Source organism: Bufo gargarizans, chromosome 1, assembly GCF_014858855.1.
Source record: "Bufo gargarizans isolate SCDJY-AF-19 chromosome 1, ASM1485885v1, whole genome shotgun sequence".
NCBI lineage: Eukaryota > Metazoa > Chordata > Amphibia > Anura > Bufonidae > Bufo > Bufo gargarizans.
This window is the reverse complement of record NC_058080.1, coordinates 497,680,264-497,695,572: the sequence shown is the minus strand read 5'-3', so window position 1 is coordinate 497,695,572 and position 15,309 is coordinate 497,680,264. Positions and strand designations below refer to the sequence as shown.

The 15,309-nt window shown below is 43.5% G+C and overlaps 1 gene segment (V, D, J or C); it reads left to right on the top strand.

The window, feature by feature from the left end:
• The first annotated feature begins 395 nt into the window (after window positions 1-395).
• On the top strand, window positions 396-1,004 carry LOC122928176. The segment is given in 2 exon segments: window positions 396-467; window positions 679-1,004. Coding segments are annotated over 2 exon segments (375 nt in total).
• Window positions 1,005-15,309: the final 14,305 nt, after the last annotated feature.

Below are 15,309 nucleotides of genomic sequence, written 5' to 3'. Positions count from 1 at the left end.
TTTAGAGTTTTACCAGGAAAAGTAATTAGGGAAGGATTGGTCATTCAGAGTTGTGTGTTTCATGCTGCTTCAATATATTGTGAAAATCTCATATTGCACTAAAAAATCTGCAATTAAATAAACTAAATCCAGCAACAACCTTATTTTTTATGGAAATAGCCAGCCAGCCTTAAAAATAAAATAATATACAAATCTACTGTACATCTATTTATGGAAAAGGTTAATAATAACCCATAATTACAGCTTCCACAGTAGACTGAGTATTGTATACACAGCAGAAACTGTCCTTAGACAGAGGGTTGGTGGGTAAATGCACTGCAGTCACATCCCTCCCACCTTATAGGGGAGAAGTCAGCAGTCGGTATACTTGTACACATCAGTGATGTCTTGTGCTAGCACGTTATACTCTACTTGTAGAATGGGGAGAAAGATGGATATTCTATTCATTGCAGTTTGTTTTCTATCAGGTAAATGCAAATTATTAATCTCAATAGATATATTCCTATGTGTGTGTGTATGTAAGTATACATGTATATAAGTCTATGTGATTGTGGTTAAGTATGTACATCCATTCCGATATAAAGATGTTTCTTCAATGCATTCCGTGTACTATATGTTCTCAATGAATAAATATGAATAAATAAAAATATTCTAATTTTCTCCAACTTCTTATAACAGATGATGTGCTAGGAAACGCCATCAACTCAGAAAGACATCAACTGGAGGCTAAACCTGGAGAAACAGTAACATTATCCTGTAACTATTCATCTAGTAGCTCTACCCCATATCTGCACTGGTATCGTCAGTACCCCCACCAAATGCAGTATATCCTCACCCGGGGGGCAAAGAGCTATTCAAGCTTCAAACGTGAGAATCCAGATTTGGAGCCTAAAAAATTCCAGTCAGAGACCAGCGATACATCCACCTCTTTATCCATCTCCAGCCTGACTGTGTCTGATTCTGCCTTGTACTTGTGTGCTCTCAGTGATGGGGCACAGTGGTAAACATGAATATATAGGCAATGTTGAAAACTCATCATGCAATACACCTTCACAGGCACTAGGCGGCGCAATACATTCACATTTACAAGATTGAAAATAACATCTGATTCTGATTTTGACATTTCTATACCGCAATTTTTTTTTTCTTAGAACAACATAATTTATGTAGCTATATATTAAAACACAGAGTTTGGGTTTAAGCTGACCACACAATTTCCATAGCTATAGGCTGTGCGATAGTTTGGCCAAAAGCGATATCTTCCAACTGCCCCATACACAAATAATTATAGTTAAGCCAAATGTGTATATATATATATATATATATATTTCAAATCATCCCCTTTCTCCAAAATTTAAATAAAAATATGTAAGCAATAAAAAATACACATTATGTGCATTGCCACATGCAAAACGCCCATACTATTAAAATAGAAGTATATTTTTTCCCATATGGCAAATAGCGAAACGGAAAAAAAGGCAAAATGGCAAATTAGCAATTTTTTGGTCAATTTACCTTCATCAAAAATTTTTATGAAAAAGTCAAACGCACCCTAAAATGATATCATTAAAATGTAAAGATCTCCCCGCAAAAAAATTTCAGTATTAAAATCTAAAGAAAAAACTACATATATGTAGTCAGTTTTACTGCCTATTAATTTTTCCCACTTTCACCACATTTTATTCAATACTAGCTGATAAACCGGCGTTGCTCGGGTATATATTTATTGCAATTTTATATTAAATAACAGTGACTTTCACAATGTCTGCCCCTTTGACAGTGACCGCCCATATTACAGTGACTTTCACAGTGGCCGCCTCTTTAATGGTGACCGCCCATTTAACAGTGACTTTCACAATGGCTGCCCCTTTAACCGTGACCTCCCCTTTAACAGTTACTTTCACAATGGCCGCCCCTTTAACGGTGACCGCCCCTTTAAAAGTGACTTTCACAGTGGCCGCCTCTTTAACGGTGACCGCCCGTTTAACAGTGACTTTCACAGTGGCCGCCTCTTTAACAGTAACTTTCACAGTGGCCAGCCCTTTAACGGTGACAGCCCCTTTAACAGTGACTTTTACGGTGGCCGCCCCATTAACGGTGAATGCCCCTTTTACCTCTTTGGGACACAGAGCGTACAGGTACGCCATGATGTCCCGGTACTTAAGGACACAGGGCGTACATCTGTGCCCAGCACCCCCCATCTGAGCCACCACAGTGCCATCTGGCACTAAAAAGGTACCTAGGGACAGGTTTAGGGACAGCTTAGATTAGGCAGGGAGACTTAGGGAGAGTTTAGGGGAAAAAAAGGTTTTTTTTTCAGTATCACCCTGATTGGGTGTCTGGAGTCCATAGCACACTCAGCTGTGTGACCCTAGACCATCCAGGGGTGCTGCAGTCTGCCCCCACACACACATTTTTTGAGAGTGCGTAATTCCTTGCAGTATCTGGTGCATTGGAAGGGCTACGGACCCGAGGAGAGGTCTTGGGTACCAGCTAGGGAGGTTCATGCCCATAGACTGGTTAAGAAATTCCATGAGGATCATCCCTAGAAGCCGTCACCTAGGAGGCGGGCACGTCCAGAGCGCGCAAGCATCATCAGCGTGATCGGCGTCGCCCACACTCCTTATAATACTATGCGCCCCTGCGCGTCTATGCACATTCATGCAAATGGTTTTAGGGCTGAGTGCTCTGGCTCCCTATTTAACCTGTTCCGGACATAGCTCTGTACTCCCTGATGTCCCGAAACTTAAGGACACAGGGCGTACCTGTACGTCCTATGTATTTCCGATCGCGGCAGCTCGGCGGGTGGTGATCGGAACCCGGTACGTGCTCAAATCATTGAGCAGGCACCTGGGCACAATAGGCAGGGGGGTCCTGTGACCCCCTTCCCCCCCGTGTAGGCAATCGCAGCAAACCGCAGGTCAATTCAAGTCAATTCTCTCTCAGGATCGCCTCTCATTGGTCGGCTGCAGGGGCGGGCAGTTAAAATTACTGCAGCGCTCCTCTTTTCCTCCTTTTCAGTCCGAGAGCCGAGGAGAGAGGAGCGCTGCACGTCGGATCTCATCATCCAGCACCCGATCTATGCCACAGCACCCCTATCTGTGCACCCAGGTATTTAGGGAAAGGTTAGGTTAGGCAGGGATATTCCGTGAAAGTTAGTGGAAGAAAAAAAAAAATACGTTTTTATTGCATCACTCTAAATCGGGTGTCTGGGGTCCACAGCACAGCTGTGTGACCCTAGACCCCCCAGGGGTGCTGCAGTTTGCCCCCCTGCCCCCCCCCCCCCCACAGCTTTTTTTGGGGCGCCAGCAGTTTGTTTTTTGTGAGTACACTGACTGTGAATTCCACGCACACACACATGTACACACACACTCCCCTATGGCCCACCGGTAGTTCTCAGCCGAGGAGGCATGCACCCAGCTTGCCTCCGAGTCCGAGAGCTCCAGTAAGGACGAGGATGACCACACTTTCCTTTTGTCATCCGCGTCCTCCTCATAATCTAGCGATGATGATGAGCCCCCACGGTGGTGCAGATGCCGCCAGGCGGAGCGAGGGGACCGCCATGCTAGGGACCCTGTGGCCCACACGAGTACGAGCAGCTCTGGGGCTCGTACTAGTTTTCCGGCCCACCAGTTAAGTCCACCGGAGCCTCCTGCTGGAGAACTTGTCTTGTATATACCAGAGTGTTTTAAGCCCATGATTCCTGATTTTGTAGGCCAACCAGGAATCCAGATTTCCACAGTGGGCTTCAATGAATACGACTACTTTAGTCTTTTTTTCAGTGACCACTTTGTAAATCTAATAGTGGAGCAAACAAACCTGTATGCCCAACAGTTTGTTGCTCAACACCCGGGCTCCTTTTTGGCTAGGCCTGGTGGCTGGACTCCGGTCAGTGCAGCCGAGATGAGGACATTTTGGGGCCTTGTGCTGCACATGGGCCTAGTTAAGAAACCTAGTGTAAGGCATTACTGGAGTGGGGATGTCCTCTACCAGACCCAACTTTACAGTACTGCCATGACACGCTCCTGGTTTGAGGCCACCCGGAAATGCCTGCATTGTGCAGATAATGCACCATGTCCCCCCCCCCAAGGTGATCCTGCCTATGACCGCCTGTACAAAATCAGGCCGGTCATCGATCACTTTGGGGCCAAATTTGTACAGGCCTATGTACCTGGAAGGGAGGTCGCGGTTGATGAGTCTCTCATTGCTTTCAAGGGGAGACTCCTTTTCCGCCAATATGTTCCCTCTAAGCGGGCGAGGTATGGCGTGAAGCTGTACACACTTTGTGAAAGTACCTCAGGGTACACTTACAAGTTTTGTGTGTATGAGGGACGAGTCTCCCGTATTTAACCCCCAGAATGTCCCCCCACTCTGGGTGTTAGCGGGAAACTTATGTGGGACTTTATGCACCCACTGCTAGATAAGTGTTACCACCTGTACGTGGATAACTTTTATACTAGTATCCCCTTTTTCCAGTCCCTTGCCGCCAGATCCATGTCCGCTTGTGGGACCGTACAGAAAAATCAACGCGGCCTCCCTACCTAGCCCCTCCAGGTACCTATTCCCAGGGGTGTGACCCGTGCCCTTATCAGTGGAAACCTGTTGCCGGTCAGATAAGTACAAGAGTGATGTCCTTGTACTGTCCACAATTCATGGTAACGGCATCACCCCTCTCCCTGTGCGAGGTACCACGGCAACGGCCCTCAAGCCCGATTGTATCGTCAACTACAATCGGTATATGGGAGGAGTTGATCTCTCTGATCAAGTCCTCAAGCCATATAATGTCATGCGCAAAACCCCGGCATGGTACAAAAAAGTTGCGGTCTACTTGGTACAGGTTGCCTTGTACAACTCTTTTGTGCTGTCCCAGAGCGCTGGCAACACAGGGGCATTTCTTCAGTTCTATGAGGCAGTCCTCAAGGCATCTTTTCTGACCGGGAAAGAGCAGGCCGGAGTACCTCGGGAACTGGAGGCGCCCGACACGTCACTGGCCAACACTTTCCAGGTGTGGTCCCCCATATTGGAAAGAAGGGACGGACCCAAACAAGTGCAGAGTGTGTCACAGGAGGAGGATACGGAAGGACACCACTACTCAGTGTGACACGTGCCCCGATCATCCGGGCCTCTGCATTGACGGTTGCTTCAGAGAGTACCACACTTCCATGAAGTACTTAATTTATATCCCAATTTATCAACTAACAATCAGATAAAAAACTATGGTTCTCTTAAGACTTGAGACACTAAAATTTTTCAAAAATATTATTCATTAAAACTAAAATAATAAAAATTGACATATTAGGTATGGCCGCGTCCGTAAAAATCTGCTCTATAAAAATACCCCATGAACTAACCCCTCAGATGAACACGTAAAAAAAAAACGGTGCAAAAAAAGTTTTTTTTTTGCCATCTTACATCCCAAAAATTGTAATAGCAAGCAATCAAAAAGTCATATGCCCCCCAAAATAGTGCCAATAAAACTGTCCTCTCATCCCAAAAAAAATGAGCCCATACCAAAGATAATCGGATAAAAACTAAAAAAAATAATTACTCTTAGACTATAGAGATAAAAAAAATTGAAACAATATTTTTTTGTTTATAAAAGATAATATAGTGTAAAACATTATTAAATAAAAAAAGTAGATGTATTAGGTATCACCGCGTCCATAAGAATCTGCTCTATAAAAATACCCCATGACCTAACCTCTCAGATGAACACAGTAAAAAAAAAAAAAAACTACGGTGCCAAAACAGCAATTTTTTGGCAAATTTTCCATTGTTATCCGTTTTATTCCAATAACAAAACAAGGGTTAACAGCCAAACAAAACTTAATATTTATTACCCTGATTTTTCAGTTTACAGAAACACCCCATATGTGGTCGTAAACTGCTGTATGACTTGCTGTATTGTTTCTGCAAGGCAGATTTTGATGGCTTTTTATTTTGGGCACCATGTCCCATTTGAAGCCCCCCTGATGCACCCCTAGAGTAGAAACTCCACAAAAGCGACCCCATCTAAGAAACTACACCCCTCAAGATATTCAAAACTGATTTAACAAACTTTATTAACCCTTTAGGTGTTCCTCAACAGTTTTTTTCAAATGGAGATGAAATTTCAGAATTTCTATTTTTGGTAACCTTGCCTCAAAAAAATGTAATATAGATAAACCAAAAATCATATGTACCCCAAAAACAGTTCCAACAAAACTGCCACCTTATCCCATAGTTTCCAAAATGGGGTCACTTTTATGGAGTTTCTACTCTAGGGGTGCATCAGGGGGGCTTCAAAAGGGACATGGTGTAAATAAACCAGTCAAGCAAAATCTGCCTTCCAAAAACCACAAGGCGCACATTTCCCTCTAAACCTTACTGTGTGCCCGTACAGTAGTTTACGGTCACATATGGGGTGTTTCTGCAAACTACAGAATCGGGGCAATAAATATAGCATTTGGTTTGGCTGTTAACCCTTGCTTTGTTACTGGAAAAAATGGATTAAAATGAAATTTGAGAATTTAAATATTTTGGCAAATTTTCCTCTCCATTTGCCAATAACTTTTGTGGAACACCTAAAGGGTTAACAAAGTTAGTAAAATCAGTTTTGAATACCTTAGGGGTGTGATTTCTTAGATGGGGTCACTTTTATGGAGTTTCTACTCTAGGGGTGCATCAGGGGGGCTTCAAAAGGGACATGGTGTAGGGGGCGTGGCCAAGCAGCCGAGGGAGATGGACGCATGAACCTGAGCTCCTGCTCCATTACAGCGTTACAGTCCTGCTAAACCCCATTCGCACCCACCAAAGTGCCGCCTGTTCCTCTCTCCAAGTTCCTGAGTGCCTCCATGATGACCAGAGGCAAGAGGAGCCTGAAACAACAGGGCAAACTTAACTTTTACTTCACCCAGGAGAAGATCAAAGATGGCGCCGACGGAGAAGAAGCGCGCAGCACAACGGGCTCTAGCCCTTCTTCATCGGGAGCACACTCTCCCTCCGGTCACCAGCAACAGCAAGTTCCATTCAGCACCCCTCCTGTGGAATCCCCTCCAGCGGCAGCCTCACACAGAGAGCACAGAATGATGGTGGAGGACTTTCCCGCGTCTCCTGAGCACGCCGTTACCCGGACCTCACCGACCGCCGGCCCTGACAAACAGAGGCCACGGTATCGAGGCCCCAGCAACTCCGGTGAGTGTACATCTCCGTCTGGGAGTCAGCCGGGTTCCCCATCCATACATGAGGCGCTACAGAGTCTGCAGACATCAGACCAACCAGCCTCTGGAACTTTATTAAAGGACATGCTTCTAGCATTTCACCACTCCATCATGGCACAAATAGCCAAATCACTAGTCCCGATCCAGACTACAGTAACAGAGCTGGGGGATAAGATGGTACATGTGGAGACGAAGATGGGCGAATTCGCCTCTTCCCATAACACGTTAATCGACTCTCATGAGCTCCTTTCTGATGAGGTCGCCCAACTTAAAGCCAAAATTGCGGACTTAGAGGACCGTTCTCGCCGGAACAACCTCAAAATGTGGGGAGTTCCAGAAGATATACCCGCGTCTGAATTAACAGGATATATACAGAAGCTGATACACTTGCTCCTGCCTAATAGCTCTGAAAGTGATCTGATAATCGACAGGGCACACAGGATTGTCAAGCCTAAGCACCTGCCGGATGATGTACCAAGAGATGTGCTGGCGAGGGTGCATTTTTTCCACATTAAGGAGCAAATCCTTATGAGCGCAAGAAAAATGGGAACTCTCCCGGCCCCATATGAGGGGGTGAAATTATTTGTGGACCTCTCAGCAGCTACACTACAGCTTAGGAAGTCCCTGGCCCCTATCACTACTGCTTTGAGAGCACACTCCATCGCTTATAGATGGGGTTTTCCGGTAAAGCTTTTAATTCACAAGGAGGGCTCAATGATAGTAATCCGATCAGTAGCTGAGGGAAAAGCAACTCTAGCTTCATGGAACATTACAGTGGAACCTATTCATGAGCCTGATGTTCCTAGGCATCACCATAGTTCTGGAGATTGGCAATTGGTGGAGAATAGACGACGCAAGAAAACGCGTTAAAGGGGACATCTCCTCTGCTTCTAATGTTATGGAGCAGCAGTCCTAGTAGCCTTTGTTCTGGCTTTTGGCAGGACTCTTTCCCCAAAATGTGCTATGGCACAGATCAGTGCCTTACTTTGTGTTATGTTCTCCCAGTCATTGTTTTTGTTTCACCTTTCGTTTTTCACCTTTCCACCTTTTTTCTTTCTTTATGTTCTAGGCAGAATTTTATGCTATGTTATAATTACTGGTGTGCATCCTTGGCTGCCGGGGTTGTGCCTCCCTCCGCATCGGGATATACTTTTTGCGCCACAAGCTCTGACGATTAAAGATGGTACTAAAGCTTAGCACGTTAAACGTTAGGGGGCTAAATAGCCCTTACAAGCGCAACCTGATGTGGAGGGAGGCCCTCTCCCTGCAGTGCGATATCTTCTGTGCCCAAGAGACACATATACTAGCTGCTGATGCTAACCGTCTTAAACACAGATGTTTCCCAGTTATCCTCCAGGCTCACTGCACTAAAAAGAAAAGAGGAGTGCTGCTAGCAATCAGAAACACGGTGGCGTATACTGTGGTATCCTCCAGTGTCGACTCCGGTGGGCGGTATATTATTCACGTATGTTATCTGAACAACGTCTTATACACCTTGGTAAGTCTCTATGCACCCAACACGCATCCTCAACGCTTCCTTCAGAAGCTCCTGAGTAAGGTCCAATCCATCCAACAAGGGAGGGTCCTTATTTGTGGTGATTTTAATATAGTCCCAGATATATCTGTAGACTCATCCTCCCTTACAAGAAGGAACTCTACTACACTAACGGGCATACTCTCTAAGATGGCCCTATACGACATTTGGCGCCTACACCATGCCTCGGAACGTGATTACACGTATTTCTCTCCCTCACATCTGTCGTATTCCCGCATAGATCTTGTGCTGGTGGACAGAGCTTCACTCCTGTCTATCACAAATTCTGATATAGGTACCATATCATGGTCAGACCATGCACCTGTTTCAGTGACAGTCTCAGAACAGTATAACCGCCCTCCGAACCCGACTTGGAGACTAAATGACTATTTACTGGCAGACCTGGATTGCCAGCTAGAGGTGAAAGCCGCACTGTCTGAATATTTTCAGAATAATGTCAACTCAGTAGATAATCCTTCTATAACCTGGATAGCGCACAAGGCCTATATTAGGGGCATTTTTATTAAGCTTGGGCACAGAGCTAAAAAGAAAAGGGAACGCCTCACTAATTATCTACTGAACAAAATCCGTGCATTAGAGATTCTGAATAAAGCGTCTCCTACTCTTAGCCACTCGGAGGAGCTTTGCTCTCTTAGGGCTCAGCTGAGGGAGCACATGCTGCATAAATATGAGGGGTCCCTGAAAAAAGTGAAAGCTCTGTATTATTCCCAAGCAAATAAGGCTGGGAAATTACTAGCCAACAGAATCAAATGTAAGGCCCAAAATTCCCGGATCGCCTATCTCTGGAACCCTTCAAAAACCCACAAAATATATGACCCAAAAGGAATTGCAAACAGTTTCATGTCCTTTTACTCGCAACTCTATAACTTAGCTGATAATAAGGAGGTGGTTCAGCCTTCTGTACAGGACATAGATAAATTTCTCGACTCCCTTTCATTGCCTTCCATGTCTGAAGAGCAAAAAACTAAAATATGCATGCCCACCACACTGGAGGAAATAATGCGTATTATTAAGCGATTACCCCATCAAAAGAGTCCCGGCCCGGATGGCCTGTCTAACTCCTACTATAGACTTTTCTCAGAGATCCTAGGGCCGCACTTGCACTCATCCTTCCTGAGAATTATGTCAGATGGTCATATGCCCAAAGAGATGCTAGAGGCCACTATTGTCACTTTGCCAAAACCTGGCAAGGAGCCAACCGCCCCCCAAAATTTCCGGCCTATTTCCCTCATCAACACTGACCTGAAAATATACGCTAAATTACTGGCGAACAGGTTGGCGGAGATCGTCCCGTCCCTGATTGCCCCTGATCAAGTGGGTTTCGTTGCAGGTAGGCAAATCACTGACAACTCTAGAAGAGTGTTAAACCTTCTTGATAGAGTCAACAGTCTGCGAGTGCCCACGGTGTTCCTTACGCTGGATGCCGAGAAGGCATTCGACCGAGTTAATTGGTCGTTTGCCTTCTCGGTGCTCCAAAAGATGGGATTCCCTGCTGATGCCATCAGAGCTATAGGAGCTTTGTACAGGGGCCCTGCTGCTCGCGTATTGACCAATGGGGAACTGTCAGACCCCTTTATCCTTTCAAATGGAACTAGGCAGGGTTGTCCCCTATCCCCCCTCATATTTATTTTATCCTTAGAGCCGTTAGCACAAGCCATCAGACAAAATGGGAGTATCTCGGGAGTCCAGATTGGTGATAGGCAACACACTCTTTCACTATATGCGGATGACATAATCCTTTCTCTAACCAACCCGGCCGTATCCCTCCATGAGCTAAAAAAGGTCATACACACATATGGCTCCTTGTCATTTTATAAGCTTAATGAGAGCAAGTCCCAAGCCCTCCCCCTTTTTATACCCAATCATACCCTGAACCAGTTAAAACTCTTGGGATTGGCAAACATCAGGAGTTCAATACCTTGGGGTCCAACTTACCCCCACTATCCCAAAATTGTACGAGGCGAATTTTCCCAATTTCCTCATAGATCTCCAAAAAGAATTGGATAACATAATGAAAACTGAGCTTTCATGGTTGGGCAGGGTGGCAGCCTTTCAGCAGCATGTGCTCCCTAAGCTTCTTTATTTGTTCAGAATTCTCCCGTTGGACCTTCCCAGCTCCTTCATTAATACTGTTAACAAACTACTGAATAAGTTTATATGGAAGAAGGGCCCACCTCGCATCGCTAAATCAATAATGTCCAAATTTAGGAAAGTGGGAGGCCTAAATCTTCCGAATATTTTCGATTACTACCTTGCCACTAGAGTACACCAACTTAAGGAATGGTGGGTCGCGGATAGTTCCAAACATTGGGTCCATATTGAACAGACACTTGCCCCTACCCATAATTTGAAGGCTATATTGTTAGCCTCTCTTTTCAAGGAACCATCACCACACCCCCTCCCGTATTTACTCTCTGCCTCTTTGAAAGCGCTGGAAAAGATACCATGGAGGTGAGCACCAGACATCTGTTTCCATAGCAAAAATCACTCCAATAGAGGCGTTGCAATACCTTATCCCTGATCTCTCTCTAGAGGGATGGAAAAAGGAGGGAATAGAAACAGTGGCGGAGTTGCTAAATTTGGAGGATCTTGACTCCTTTGAAAACTTGCAAAAACGGTTCAAAATACACAAAAATGACTTTTACAAGTATTTGAGAGTTCGCCACCTCGTAGCCACAAATCCTACGCTACGGGTCCATTCACATATGGAACTCCTGTGCCAATGGAATTTAACGCAGCCCAAGTGGAAGGGAGTCCGTCCTCTATATACATTCTTAGGCAAGAAAAACTATTTGTAAAAACCACACCCATTATCTCGTGGGAACAGGATCTTGGTCGCAGCATCCCCCCAGCGCAGTGGTCCACAGCTATCACATATGCAACTAAACGACTGAAATGTGTATCTCACCTTGAAGCGTATTCGAAAACTCTACTCAGATGGTACTTCACCCCTCTGAAATTGAGCCGCATTTATCCTGGCTTGGCGCCGCTGTGCTGGAGGGGATGTGGGGGCAGAGGGTCCCTTATGCACATATTATGGAGCTGTCCCTTGCTAAAAGATATATGGTCTAGCATCTTCCAGCTAGTGTCAAAGTTAACGGGCCGTGAGCTGAACAGTGACCCGGCTTTGGCCTTGCTCTTTATTAACATTACAGAGATCCCATATGATTTTAGGACCATTGCCATGCACTTATTCCTAGCCACAAAGTTGGCCATAACTAGGAACTGGAAAAGTTCATCAATCCCGACCATACAGGAAATCATCAACTCAGTGGACACTACTAGGTCTTTTGAAAAAATGTTAGCACACAAAAACTTTGCGGTACGCAAATTTGAAAGGGAGTGGGCACAGTGGAGTGGTAACCCCAATGATCAACAGATGGTCTCTAACCCCCTATAATCATAAATGGTGTTTACATTGTCATTACTTACTTGCATTATCTTATGCCTTGATGTACACTCAGAAGCCTCTATATTCTACACAGAGTCTGCCTCTCTGCCTTTTCTTTATTTATTTTCTAGTTTCTCCGTCCATTTCTCCATGTTTATTCTGTAAGATCTGGTCATTGGATTGTACTGATGTTATACTAACCTATTGTACAGATGTAATCTTTGGAGTACATGATTCCACCTGGTATATGCAAACGACGCATATTAGTGTAATATAATATAACCCGTTGCACGGGTGATATGTACGATCCCTCTGATCTTGTATTTTCTTGAATTTAGAAAAAATCTCAATAAAGATATATTGAAAGATAAAAGGGACATGGTGTAAATAAACCAGTCGAGCAAAATCTGCCTTCCAAAAACCACAAGGCGCACCTTTCCCTCTAAACCTTACTGTGTGCCCGTACAGTAGTTTACGGTCACATATGGGGTGTTTCTGCAAACTACAGAATCAGGGCAATAAATATAGCATTTGGTTTGGCTGTTAACCCTTGCTTTGTTACTGGAAAAAATGGATTAAAATGAAATTTGAGAATTTAAATATTTTGGCAAATTTTCCTCTCCATTTGCCAATAACTTTTGTGGAACACCTAAAGGGTTAACAAAGTTAGTAAAATCAGTTTTGAATACCTTAGGGGTGTAATTTCTTAGATGGGGTCACTTTTATGGAGTTTCTACTCTAGGGGTGCATCAGGGGGGCTTCAAAAGGGACATGGTGTAAATAAATCAGTCCAGCAAAATCTGCCTTCCAAAAACCATATGGCGCACCTTTCCCTCTACGCCCTACTGTGTGCCCGTACAGTAGTTTACGGCCACATATGGGATGTTTCTGCAAACTACAGAATCGGGGCAATAAATATAGCATTTTGTTTGGCTGTTAACCCTTGCTTTGTTACTGAAAAAAAAAATGATAAAATTGAAAATTTTCACAAAAATCTCAATTCAGAAATTTTATCTCCATTTGCCATTAACTCTTGTGGAACACCTAAAGGGTTAACGACGTTTGTAAAATCAGTTTTGAATACCTTGAGGGGGCAGTTTCTAGAATGTCATTTTTGGGTGGTTTCTATTATGTAAGCCTCACAAAATGACTTCAGACCTGAACTGGTCCCTAAAAATTGTTTTTTTGAAAATTTCTGAAAAATTTCAAGATTTGCTTCTAAATTCTAAGCCTTGTAACGTCCCCAAAAACTGAAATGTCATACCCAAAATGATCTAAACATGAAGTAGACAAATGATGAATGTAAAGTAATAACAATTTTTTGAGGTATTACTATGTATTATAAAAGTAGAGAAAATGAAACTTGGAAATTTGCTAATTTTACCCAATTTTTTGTAAATTTGATATTTTTTATATAAATAAAAATGATTTTTTTCTTACTTTATTTTACCAGTGTGATGAAGTACAATATGTGACGAAAAAAACAATCTCAGAATGGCCTGGATAAGTCAAAGCGTTTTAAAGTTATCACCACTAAAAGTGACCACTTAACCACTTTCCGTCCGCCCATAGGATATAAACGTCCTATGGGTGGATCTCTATTTCTGAATGGACGTTTTAAAACGTCCGTTCAGAAACTGCAGCTGCGCGCTAATCGTGCAGCTGCTGATCGGGTTGCCTGCTGTCAGTGACAGCAGGGCAACCCAGAGAGAAGGCAGGGACAGTGCCCAGGTGTCCCTGCCTTCTAGATCGCTGCATACACAGCGCTCACCGAGCGCTGTGTATGCAGAGCAGGAAGCGCTATGCGCTTCCTGTTCCGGCCCGGCGGCCATGTGACCGCTGGGACCGGAGAGTGCAGGAGCTGTGTGAGGTCTTTCACAGACCTCGATCAGCCCTGCACTGAGGCTGTACAGAGCTGTATTGCTCTCTCTTAGAACATGGAGACACTAAAACATCATTTTTTTGGTTTCAAAAATGCTATTATTGTGTTAAAGTGAAACAAATAAAAAAAGTATACATATTAGGTATTGCTGCATCCGTAAAAACCAGCTCTATAAAAATATCACATGAGCTAACCCCTCAGATGAACACCGTAAAAAATAAATAAAATAAAAACTGTGTCAAAACAAGCAATTTTTGTCACCTTACATCACAAAAGGTGCAACACCAAGTGATCAAAAACGCGTATGTCCCACTAAATGGTACCAATAAAACAGTCACCTCATCCCGCAAAAAATTAGCCCCTACGTAAAAAAATCTCTCAAAAAATAAAAAAACTGTAGCTCTCAGAACATGGACACATTAAAACATAATTTTTTGTTTCAAAAATGCTCTTATTGTGTAAAACTTTAATAAATGAGAAAAAGTATACATATTAGGTATCGCCATGTCCGTGAAAATCTGCTCTACAAAAATGTCACTTGACTGAACCCCTCAGGTGAATGCTGTAAAAATAAATAAATAGAAACTGTGCTAAAACAACCAATTTTTTGGTCACCTTGCCCCATAAAGTGTTATAATGAATGATCAAAAAATCATATGTACCCAAAAATAGTACTAATAAAACTGGCACCTTATCCCCTAGTTTCCAAAATGGGGTCACATCTTGGGAGTTTCTACTGTAAGGGTGCATCAGGGGGCTTCAAATGGGACATGGCATCTAAAAACCATGTGGAGTTCCCTTTCTTCTGCGCCCTGCCGTGTGCCCATACAGCAGTTTATGACCACATGTGGGGTGTTTCTGTAAACCGCAGAATCTGGGTAATAAATATTGAGTTTTGTTTGGCTGTTAACCATCGATGTGTTAAAGAAAAAAAAAAATTTGATTAAAATGGAAAATCTGCCCAAAAAGTGAAATTTAAAAATTTGATCTCCATTTTCCTTTAATTCTTGTGGAATGCCTAAAGGGTTAACAAAGTTTGTAAAATCGGTTTTGAATACCCTGAGGGGTGTAGTTTCTACAATGGGGTCATTTATGTGGGTATCCACTATGTAAGCCCCACAAAGTGACTTCAGACCTGAACTGGTCCTTAAAAAGTGGGTTTTGGCAATTTTCTTAAAAATTTGAAGAATTGCTTCTAAACTTCTAAGCCTTCTAACGTCCTAAAAAAAATAAATGACATTTCCAAAATGATGCCAACATAAAGTAGACATATGGGGAATGT